Below are 11,317 nucleotides of genomic sequence, written 5' to 3' on the forward strand. Positions count from 1 at the left end.
TCTTTTTTTTTTTTTTCTTTTTTAAAAAAAGGGAATCTATTTCAGGACCCGGGGGTGATTCATAGTTCCGCGTTTCAGGCGGAGGGCAGATGGAAAGGCCTCCTGGGAGCGCCTCTCTGCGGGGCTGGCCTCCTGCCCGGGATGCTGTCCTCTCCCTGCCACCAGTTCTCCCACAAAGGAGAAGGACGGGCACCAAGGGCAGCAGTGGGGCCAGCACACACCCCACTGCTCCCCACCCTGCTGCCTGCCATGGCATGGCACGGCATGGCACGGCACAGCACCAGCACCACACAGCACGGCTACTACCACCCTTATTGATCCCCTCACCCAGCCCCTTACGGATCCCTTCGGGTGCCCACCTGCCCCCTAAACCCCAGCTTGGCTTGGGAACCCTCGATGAAGGGCAACGCTTCCCCTCCCAGCCTTGCTGCCCAGCGCTAAGCCTGGGTTAACCAGCAGAGGAGCATCGTTCTGAGCCGGGGGGAAGCCAAAAGGGAAAGCTATCGGGGGGTGAGCCACTCCTTGCGTTTCCATGGGTTGTTAAACCAGAACCCAAATCAGACCCTGGTCACTGCCACCCTGCGGGGACCGAAGGCTCAACCTGCCCCTGGAAGGGCAGTGGATGCCCTGCCCTGCCCTCCTCCTCCTTTTCTTAGCTGCTCTCCATCACAAGATGAACCCCTGCACATCGGGGAGGCTGCTCTGGCCCCGCAGGCTGCACGCACCATCCCCTCATGGCTGGCAGCAGATGGGTGGCACTGGGAGCTCATGGGAGATGGGCAAGGGGGGCTGGAGGAGGAAGGGGCCACCATCCATCTCTGTGTGACCTGGGGTCCAGCCGTGGCACCCACCAGCGTTGCCCCAGGGCCGGAGCTGGCTCAGCACCCCCGCTCAGGGCTCTCCTCCTTCCTTCCTCCCTTTCCCAGCGCCTCGCCATGGCCCCCCTTGGCCTCTCCTCCCACCCTCCAGCGCGGCCACATTTTTCTGGGTTTGAGCTCATTCTTTCCACTCCCCTCTCTGTCGGTTGCCAACTTTCCATCCCGTGGCTGTCCCCCCTCACCCCCCCTCCGCCTCCTGCCGCAGGGAAACGCCGGCTGCGGCTGTGGGAGAGCCCGGCAGCAGCAAGGAGCCCCTGTCCTTGGCATGCAGCCCCCGTCCCTGGTGTGGCTGATGCTGTGTGAGCTGCAGCATCGCATCCCGCAGCACCAGGAACCAGGGGGTGCGGGGAAATCCAGGGCAGGGCCCCGGCAGAGCAGCTGGAGACAGAGCAGCAATGTTTTGGTCACTGTTTTGGGGAGGCACGAAGCAGCACAGAGAAAAGGCTGAGCAGGCTTCCCTTGTCCTTGGGGATGGAGCCCACAGGGACAAGCCTTTGCTGGGATTTGCACCTGTGGGGAGACTCTTCTCCCACAGGAACAGGGCGCTTCCCCATCCCAGTGTCCCCTTTGTGCTGGTGACCCCCTCTCCAGCTGCCCCACGCCGGCCACAGCCAGTGGCTCCCCACGCTGGAGCCGCAGAGCCAGCGGAAACTCCTGACCTGACCCGGGGAGCGAGGGCACCCCTGATCCTCCCTGGCGCCGGGCCCGGGGCCACCGAGCAGGCTACCCCACAGCATCCCAGCTGCTTGCCGGCAGCGCAGCCTAAAAAACAACCAGCAGAGCCCACGGAGCTCCAGCATCGCCTCCCCGGGTGCTCGGGGTCACTCGCTGCTCCCTGCAGCCAAGCACGTCCCTTCCCGGCTGTGCCACGCTGCTGCCCATACCGTGCTGCTTGGCTCCTGTCTCCCTGCCCCTTCCCAGGGCACCGGGAGCCACCGGGCACCCTGCTCCTTGCCCAGGCTGTGGGTCCTGTGGGGCTCAGGGGGTTAGAGCTCAGCCCTTCCCAGAAGCTTTTCCAGCACCACTCAGGATCTGGGAGATGCAGAGGGGCTGGGGGCTTCTGCCATGGCAGGGGACAATGCTGTGACCACTGGGTGAGGAACAGAGACTTCTGTCAAAGGTGGATGAAGGATCTTCCTGCCTTGAGGTGTTTTGTCTGGGGAAGCTGGAGCAGGAGGCAGGTTCCCTGCCCCAGCTGTGAGCAATGAACTGGGTTTGAATCTGGACACGCAGCCCCAGTTCAGAGCTCCCCATGACAGGGACCCAGTGGAGACCAGCACCTCCCTGATGCAGTTTATTCCGGAGATTGAGGGTTTCCCTCATTGCACCAGTAAAGGAAAACCTTAGTCCAAGAAGCTCTGGTGCCAGGGAGACGCAGCACGAAGCCCTGGTGTGGAGAGGGCGGGTGCCAGGTGATGCTGTCCGTGCTCCCCCAGCCCCTCTCCCCAGCCAGCTCCAGGACTGTCCTCGAGGTGGACACCACGATGGTGCCCTCTCTGGTCCCTGCCACCTTGCAAAGAAGAGGCACCACGAGTAGGACCAGCCACGCGTCCTGCAGCCTCCGGAGCTGCTCCAGCCCTGCAGGCAGCCCTGCACCGGAGCACGGCCACCCCTCACCTCTGGCTCCCCAGGAACGTCTGTAATCCAGGATCCCACCACCCCAAGTGTAGGTGCCCATCCCACCCTCTGCTCCGTGGGTGCAGCCCAGGGGACCTGGCACCACTTCTCCTGGAGGGGGAAGCGGCTGGACCCAGAGCACCCCGAGCATCCCTCAGCACCGGTTAAAACAGCTCCACGTCCTCAGCATCGCTCTGGCCCCATCTGGGCTCTCCTTGCACCCGTGGAGCCACCATGGGCAGAGAGGACAGTCTCTAGCCTGCGTGTGCAGAGGGACGGGCAGGTGGCGGCTCTCAGAGCACGGACAGGTCGTGGCAGGACTTGGAGCGGACTTTGAGGGCCACTTTGCTGTTGTTCTTGGCCACCAGCCTGTCGAGGAAGCGCCGGGCTCTCTTGGTGAGGCTCTCCTTGCGCCTGTGGCCGGGCCCGGGGGGCGCACGGGCCTCCTTGCCCCCCTGGCGCAGGCGGATCTGCCGCACCACCCCCTCGAAGAGCTCGGCCACGTTGTGCTGCAGAGTGGCCGACGTCTCGATGAACTTGCAGTCGAACACCACGGCACAGGCACGGCCCTCTGCGAGGGAAGGGACATGTCACCCTGGGGGCAGTGGCTGCACGTCCAAGGACAAGGGGGAAAACGCAGGGGAAGCAGCTGGGACCCCTGGGGGGTCCCCACCGGCCAGATTCCCACCACCACCACCACTCACCTTCGACGGAGACCTCGCGGCACCGCACCAGGTCGGTTTTGTTGCCCACCAGGATGATGGGGATGTCCTCGGCCTGCCGGGCACGGCGCAGCTGGATGCGCAGCTCCGAGGCGCTCTTAAAGCTGCTCCGGTCGGTGATGGAGTAGACGATGACGTAGGCGTTCCCCACCTGCAGGCACTGGCTGCGGTGCCGGCTCTCCTCGCCCTGCCACCGCCCGGAGAAGGAGGTGTCACTGCCCTGCATCCCTGACCACCACCAAGGGGACAGCAGAGCACCTCAACACCAATGAGACCCGCCAGCCCACCCCACTAGCCCCCACATCGTGGGGAGCAGATTTGTGGCCCCATTAATAAAGTGATGATTAAAATCTCCTGATTTTGAGGGGTGTTTGAGAGTTTCCTCCTCAATCAGCAACAAATCTGGGGCCATGGGTTTGGCTCGGTTTGGGAGGCTGAGGCTGCACCTCCCAGTCCCACCCTTGGCCACGCAACGCCAGTGCTGTGGGTGCAGTGAACTGTGTGAACCAGGCACCAGTCCCTCCAGGGTGGGATTAAGCATTAGTGGAAATAAAGGGCCGTTGTGGGGGGCATTACGGAGCTGGGACCCCCCCGGAGAGCTCAGCCACCCATGAAAATGCAGCCCCAGCCCATGTCGGTGCCGTGCCCACCTTCACAGCCTGGGCACTGGCTCCATCCCTGCTCCCAGGGACCGGGCAGCACCCATAGGAATGCCGAACCCTGGCATGGAGGGAGGCAAAGAGGTGTTTTGGGGGAGGCAGTGACAGCAGCACCGGCATTTCTGCCCAGGAGATGCCTCTGTGCAGAAGGAATGCCCCATGCCAGGCTCTCAGGGCCATCTCTCTGCCTGGTAGAGCACGTGCCCTGGCTGGCAGCACTGTCTCACGTGGATTTGCTCACTTGGCTCCATCAGCCCCATTCCCAAACCATTTCCATGCATTTCAAAGAGGGCTGGCACCACGCTCCTTCCCCACAGCCCCTTCTTCCCTTCCCAGCCTCCCTGCCCACCCCTAGTGCGAGGGTGGGCACCACCTGCGCTCGTGGTGCCACACCACGAGAGCCCCCACTGATGAGAACATGGTGGGCAGCCTCCCACGCTGCCCAAGGTCAGAGAGGTGACCCCAACCCCTGCCTTTCCCCAAAGGCCAGTGGTGAACCCTGCATATGGCTGGTGAAGTCCCAGGGAGCTCCACGGGGCACAGTGGCTGTGCCCATACAATGTCCCCTGGGCACGTCCCAGCTCACCCAGCCCCGCTGGCAGCACCCAACCCCGGCCCTACCGTACCCGCTGCTCCGGCTCCCAGGTGTCCATCACCAGCAGCGTGGTCTCCTCGCCATCCACAGACAGCGTGCGCTCGTACGTGGCCCCTGTGAGACACCAGGACAGCCCAGTTGGCATGGCTCTGCCCGGGCACCGAGACCCGCTCCTGGTCCCAGCAGCGGGTTCCTCTCCGCCTCTCCAAGGGGGTTTTCCCATCATGGGGCCATGGACACATCATGGACACCCATTGCCTCCATGCCACCTCCTCTGGGCCCCGTGGTGGGTGACCCTACTGCAGAGGGGCCCCAACCACCCCCGTACTGGGCACCCACCCCCGTACCGGTGGGTGACCCTGCTGCAGAGGGGACCCAACCACCCCCGTACCCGGTACCCACCCCCGTACCAGGCACCCATCCCCGTACTGGGCACCCACCTCCCTGCTGCTCCAGCAGGTCCCGCTCCTGGATGCCGGCGAAGAGGTTGACCAGGCTGGTCTTGCCCACGCCGGGGTCGCCCAGCAGCACCACCCGGTAGAGGGGCTCCCAGGAGCCAGAGGAGCCCGAGGAGTCGGAGGACCAGCTCCCCCGGGGTGCCGTAGCCCGGCCACCCGGCTCGGAGGCGGAGTAACCGAGCTGGGGGTGACAGGGCTCGTCCCGGGAGGTGGCACCCGGTACCCCCGGCTGCGGGAGAGGGGTGCTGGCCCTTCTCCGCAGCGGGGTCTTGCTCCCGTGCTGCGTGTTCAGGGTCATCTGCGGCACCGAGGGCAGCGGGGCTGGGAGAGGCCGCCCCGAGGGGCCCCGGTTCCCTGGCAGCCCCCCCGACCGCCCCACTCCCGGTGCCCGTTCGAGCCGGCGGTAGCTCGGGAACAACTTTCCCCGGGACAGGCTCGCAGCCGCCCGGTCCCGGGCTTTAAACCCCGGGAGGTGGAGCCCCCTCGCCGCGCCCGGTCCCTCCCCCGCCGGACACACCCCCGCCCGCACCGGGCCCGGCTCGGGCCACCCTGTCCGGTCCTCGAGGTCCCCGCGGGGCTCCCGGTGCCGGAGAACGGCGAGTTGCCCCGGGGCGCGTCCCCTCGGTGGCGGGGCACGGCGGTCGCACCAGGAGGCTGCGGGATGCGCTGCCGCGGGCGGGGGTTCTGCCACGCTCCCGTCTGGGGCAGGGTCCCCCCTCCGGTTCCCCGGTCGTGCTCCCCGCGGCCCCGGTCCCACAGCACTGCACGGTTCTGCCAAACCAAACCACCCCAGCATCGGCACCCCGTGCTGGAACCCCAGTCCATCCCATACTGGGATGCACTGGTAGGGATTCACAGCGCCAGACCCAGTCCCAAGACACCCCTCACGGTCACAACACGTGTGACGGGGAGGCCCCTTTTTGGTTTGAACCCCTCCGGTGCTACCGGGATGGCATGAAGAGGATGGATTCTTCACTGTGAGGGTGGTGGAGCACTGGAACAGGTTGCCCAGGGAGGTGGTTGAGGCCCCTTCCCTGGAGATATTCAAGGAGAGGCTCGGCGAGGCCCTGGGCAACTGGTCTAGTTGGGGGTGTCCCTGCTGACTGCGGGGGGGTCGGACTGGATGACCTTTGGAGGTCCCTTCTGGCCTGGGCAATTCTGTGATTCTATGATCAGGCTGCAGGAGGGCTGGGATGGCTCCCCGGGAGCTGTGATCCCAGGGCTCACCCCGTGCTCCTTCCAAGGGACTGCAGCCTCACGACTGTGAGTGACATCACAGCCCACACGGAGCAGGAATGATGGTAACACCTTTACTGCAGCCTATAACCACATCAGCCAGTCCCCAGGGGGCTGGGATGGAGAAGCGTGGATGGGAAAGGAGGGGTTTTGCAGCTGAACCTCATCCACGCCATGGGATCCCCCGGAGCCTGGCTGAGCGTCAGACAAGCGGTGTCTCCTTGGTGGGGATGCTGAGGACCACCTCCGTGTCTGGTGTGCACCTGGGAGAGAAATGAGAGTTAGGAGGGGAAAGAAAACAGTGGGAATAAGCCACCACGCTTCGTCCGGTTCAGTGTAAGGGGGAGGAGAAGCTCCTGCGTGGCCTGGGTGGGAGGTGGGTGGCTGCTTGGATGCTCTGTGGAGCCCACCTGGAGCTCAGAGGCATCCTGTGCCCTGCATGGCATCAGAGGGCACAGGGCGGGTGGAGGGAATCACAGAATCACAGAATCTTCTAGGTTGGAAGGGACCTTAAAGATCATCTTGTCCAACCGTCAACCTAACTGACAAAAATAGACACCCACACAACAAACAAGGAGCATCATCACTAAACCATACCTCCCAGCACTACATCAACCCGGCTTTTGAACACCTCCAGGGATGGTGCCTCAACCACCTCCCTGGGCAGCCCATTCCAATGTCTGAGCCCATTCCAATGTCTGAAATTGAAAACTTGACCATTTCACGGTCGCTAAGCCCAAGAAGCCTGCCTTGTGCCTGCTGTAGCACCTTCTCTGTGTCCCCAGAGTCCAGGACTGGTTTTTAGTGGGGAGGGCCCAGACACTTGTTCTGCAGCTGGGGGAGCAGCAACAAAAACCCTTTAAAAGCAGATGGGGGTTGTTAAGCACAGCCCCTGTTCAGCATGAACCAGAGCCCAGCCCGACCTCCAGCTCACCCCAGCACTAGTTTGCTTTTTGGCTCACCCATCATGGCCTACCCTTGGCCACCAAGCACTTTGCCTACAAAAGAAACCAGCTCCAAGCCTCAGCCCTGCTCCACAGCCCTGTCTCACACCGTGCTTGTGACAGAGCCCTCTGCAAGAAAGCCTTGCGCTCGCCGGCCTTCCCAGAGAGGCAGAGGCAGATGTAGCCCCTGGGGCTCTGAGAGGGAGAAGGAATGAAATTAGCCACCCCTCGCTGTCAATCTTGAAAGACAAACAAAAGTGGAGAAAGCCCGCCGGAGCAGCCAGGTACATCTGCTTTCTCGCAGAGAGAGGACAAGAACAGTGAGCTGGGCTTGCTCAGAGCTGGGCCCATCCATCTCCGTCTCAGCCCAGGACAAACTGTGCATCCAGAGTGCCCCCAGCACAGGGCTTGAAGCTGCTGGGGAAATCCAGCCAGGGCTCCTTGAAGCAAGATTTTTAAAGAGGGGAAACCGATGGGAATGGATACACAGTGGGTTATAGCTCCTCTGGGCTCCACACACAGGGACCCATGGAGGGCCTGCAGGAGTCCTGTGCTCACGCACACCCTTACACTTCCAGGCTGGGCCCAGCTCACGTCCGATTTCGCTCTTTCAGGAAGCAAATCCAGTGTCTGGAACCAAAGGGTTAATTAGAAAAACCGAAGGGCTGGTGAAGTCGTGTGAAAAGTTGCAGGGAGGTCAGTGGGAAAGGGCTGAGAGATGGCGGAGAGGGCTCTGGCACAGGCTCCCGCCTGTCAGGGCGGGTAAGCACCAAATGCCTGACTTGTGATGTTACAGAAACTTTCCACTTGGGCCTTCCTGCTATTTTTAACTCTTCTCCCAGCCACCCTCAGTAACCCCAGCCCCACCAGCTGTCGAGGCTAATTAATTCCCTCTTTTTATCATTTTTTTTTATCAGAAAAAAAAAAAATTAAGTCACACTAATCCATCACGCAGCCACTCGCCTCCCCCCGCAGCCTCCTGACACGTTCCAAGCTCTCCTCCCGCTTCGGCTCGTGCGTCCGCGGTGCTGCAGCCATACCTGGCTTCCAGCTAAAACCCAGGCCCCGCAGCAGGAGATCCAGCCCCTCTTGTCATCTGCACCACCATCAGTTTCCTGGGCGAGCACCCGCTCATCCCAAAGGATGATGTTTTCATGCAAAATATGCCCTGTGCACACGTGAGGTGCGGAGGAGCCGAGGGGCACCTGCAGGAGTCACTGGAAAGGAATGACGCCGTTAACAGACGTCCCTGTGCCAAGAACAACTTGTATAGGCAGTTGTGTAAATAAAAGCACATATGCACGCTGTTCCACACACAGCTTACGGGATTCGGGGTACAGCATACTCCAGATTTAAATGCATTTGACCCATTTTTTTTTCTCAGGTTTGCATCCCTGGTCAGCGGATGGCACAGAAAGCCGAGGCACCGCAGCAGCTCTGGTGATTTTTGTGATTTGTCCTGCCCTGGGTAGGGCCCTGCTGTCTTCACAGAGTGAAAACAACAAGGAAGTAAGAGTCAGTGTAGGCACAAGAGCCTTGAAAAGCTCTGCTGGTCCTGACTGGCCCCGGCTGCAGCCACTAATAATCTCCACTTTCAGGCTGCACAAAAGGAAGCCCAGGAGAGAGATGTGATGTGACCAAGGATCAGTGTTAGAGTTGTGGTTACTTCCTATCTGCTCTTAAGCAAGACCACAAGACCCTGCAGCTGTCTCCCCAAGCAGAACCCAACGTAACTATGGGTTTATAGCCCGGGCTGGACATCAGTTTAACAGTGACATCTGTGGAAACGATGGGGTAAGGTTATCAGCACTCAGTGCCAAAGCCTCTGCAGCCCAAGGCCTCAGAGAAAGGGCTGTGTGTGCCCACTGACCAGCCTTACTTCGGTCTGCGGAGAAAAACATCAGCAAAGATCAGCTCTCTTGGGTTTCTTGCACTCTGGCGGAGTGTCTGGATGTTCCTCTTCAGCTCATCGATCTCCTCCTCCAGGTGCGTAACAATCTGAACGAACGACATTTCTAAGAGTTCTTTACTTTGCAATAGAAGCAGGAATTAAAGTTTTAGAGATTTTGCAAACAGCAGAGCTAGAAAACATCCCTTGTGCAAATAAGCCACTAAGAGGCTTCCTGAAATACCTGCTGGACTGCTCACCCCCAGGACGTCCTAACAGCCCCCTGACTCCAGTGGAAATGGAAGGCAATGTACCCCACTAAGGCAGACAAAATCCTCAAGAAGGGCGAGGGCTGAGGGTGGCTGTCTCTGTTGCACTGTGTTGGTTCTTCCCCAGCTCACTCACCTCCCTTTGCCTCAGTACTCCACATTGCAGAATGTGGTTGTTTATCATCATCTGCTTCAGGCCATCCTGGTGCAGCAACTTCTCCTGTGTGGGTGAAAAGAAGAAAACCAGCTGCAAAAACTCTCCAGTAACCACCAGCATTAAACCCTGCCACTGCTGGCTGCCAGTGCTGGCTGCGTCCAGATGCATCACTCTTCAAGAAAATAATTTCTTCTTATCAAGGTTTGGGTTCCAGCTCTAGAAAGAGACTGTCGTTGTGATCGCATTGTGCTGATAACGGGACGAGACTGAGGAACTCAAGAGATCCACTTCAATTTCTCAGGGAAAGCTTATTAATATTGTTTGGGTAACTTATATCACCTGTGCTTCCAAACTGACCTGTCAAAGGGTATGGCAGCTCTGCATCAGAGCAGGCTGTAAACAGTCAGTAGTTAATATTTCCTCAGTGCTCTCAAGCTGTTAACCCAGGAAAAGTGCTAAGAACATCATGAGAGCAGGAACTGTGCAACAGGAATTCCTCCTATTTTGGGAAGAACGACAGCAGCCCCTGCTCTCTAGTGCTGCATATAGTTTAATTTCCTCATGAATTTATTACAAACATATGTGCGTTGCCACAGCGGTGTCACAGCCAATTAGCCAGGCAGCTACCTAAATAATGTAATAAAACAGGGACTGTAAAAGCAGGGTGAATGTTGGGTCACAGTGTGCTCACCTCCACACAGCGAACTCCCAGGAGTGAGAATATTTCAACACATCAGGCTACAGCAGCATCTCAGACGTGCTTCTCATGTACCCTCCCAGCCTGACAAACAGCTCCACTACGGCATCGGGAGGGGAGCAGTGATGTTGTTACTCTTGGGGTCCTGGCTGCACCGTGCTACTGCTAATGGGTAATGTGTGGAAGGCCCTGCCTTGTCTCCCAGCTCACAGAAACTGATTCTCCTTGCTGGGACTTCACACGAACTCCACAAACCTCCACAACTTTCTGTAATAGCGCCTCTTGTTCTGCCTGTGCCTTCTCTTCTAGTTTCTCCAAGACGGCCTTCCCCATTTTTTCTGTCTTGTCTACCTCCTCCTGAAAGAGAGGGAACCAGTGCATAAAAAAACCCAGGAGCGTTAGGCACGATAACCATTGTGTTCCTTCCTCCCTTGCCCTCTCCTTCCCCCCTGGCAACGCTGCAGGGAAGGAGAGGTCTCAGCACCTGGTGCTGCTTCTTCAGGTTCTGGATGCTGCGCTGCAGAAGGACTATCTGGACATCTTGTTCTGGAAACTCCCCATCAATGTAGGTCCGGAGGACGCTGAGCTCATCCTGGAGAACCTGTACCTTTGAAGTGACATCCTCCAGTTGCTCCTGTAGCTCTGATAGAAAGTCATAAGAGAAAATTTCAACTCAGGGGGGTCTTGAGCTTCGCTTCTTCACTAAGGAGTCTGTCCTGAGTTTGCCTGTGTCCTTCTCCCTACATATATTAACACACCTCGTGGGGAGTGGGAACAGCCACCTCGAGTCAGACCACTCTGACCAGATCCTGCCCCGATGGGACAGTGCAAACAGCTGTCAAGGGGGACATTCTTCTACCCACCCCCTGCCCTGAGCACAGGCTGCTGGGTGTCACAAGGCTCTCCCGCTCCTGACAGGCTGACGGGAAGATCATCCCCATAGAGCAAATGGGATTCATTTTCAGAAATGGAATTGTTTGACATTTATAAGATCAACACAGTGTCTTTAACCTAGCAAGATGGAAAGCAAAGGTAACATGGTTGTATAGACTGCATTTCACAGTAATGTGAGCAACTCACTTCCCAGATTCCTTTCCATTGTTTTTTCCATTTCCTGGAGCTCTGCCCTTGCTGTGTCCAGCTGGTTCTGATTGAAGGTCTGCACCTTTGCCTTCATCCTCTGCACAGGGAGAAATC

At 59.1% G+C, this 11,317-nt stretch overlaps 2 protein-coding genes across 2 annotated transcripts; both read right to left on the reverse strand.

Annotated features, from left to right (window-relative positions):
* Positions 1-1,137: 1,137 nt before the first annotated feature.
* On the reverse strand, positions 1,138-5,349 carry LOC106895269 (GTP-binding protein REM 1-like). Its single transcript, XM_014954595.1, has 4 exons — positions 4,912-5,349; positions 4,503-4,585; positions 3,200-3,404; positions 1,138-3,066 (listed from the first exon to the last, which is right to left on the reverse strand). The coding sequence occupies exons 1-4, from the start codon at positions 5,225-5,227 to the stop codon at positions 2,789-2,791; spliced, it is 882 nt and encodes a 293-aa protein (XP_014810081.1). The 5' UTR covers positions 5,228-5,349; the 3' UTR covers positions 1,138-2,788.
* An 885-nt stretch (positions 5,350-6,234) lies between these two features.
* Positions 6,235-11,297, reverse strand: LOC106895273 (chromosome unknown open reading frame, human C20orf96). Its single transcript, XM_014954609.1, has 6 exons — positions 11,201-11,297; positions 10,605-10,762; positions 10,376-10,477; positions 9,403-9,486; positions 8,989-9,107; positions 6,235-6,428 (listed from the first exon to the last, which is right to left on the reverse strand). The coding sequence occupies exons 1-6, from the start codon at positions 11,295-11,297 to the stop codon at positions 6,368-6,370; spliced, it is 621 nt and encodes a 206-aa protein (XP_014810095.1). The 3' UTR covers positions 6,235-6,367.
* Positions 11,298-11,317: the final 20 nt, after the last annotated feature.

The sequence above is a fragment of the Calidris pugnax genome, unplaced genomic scaffold (genome assembly GCF_001431845.1).
Source record: "Calidris pugnax isolate Ruff unplaced genomic scaffold, ASM143184v1 scaffold50, whole genome shotgun sequence".
NCBI lineage: Eukaryota > Metazoa > Chordata > Aves > Charadriiformes > Scolopacidae > Calidris > Calidris pugnax.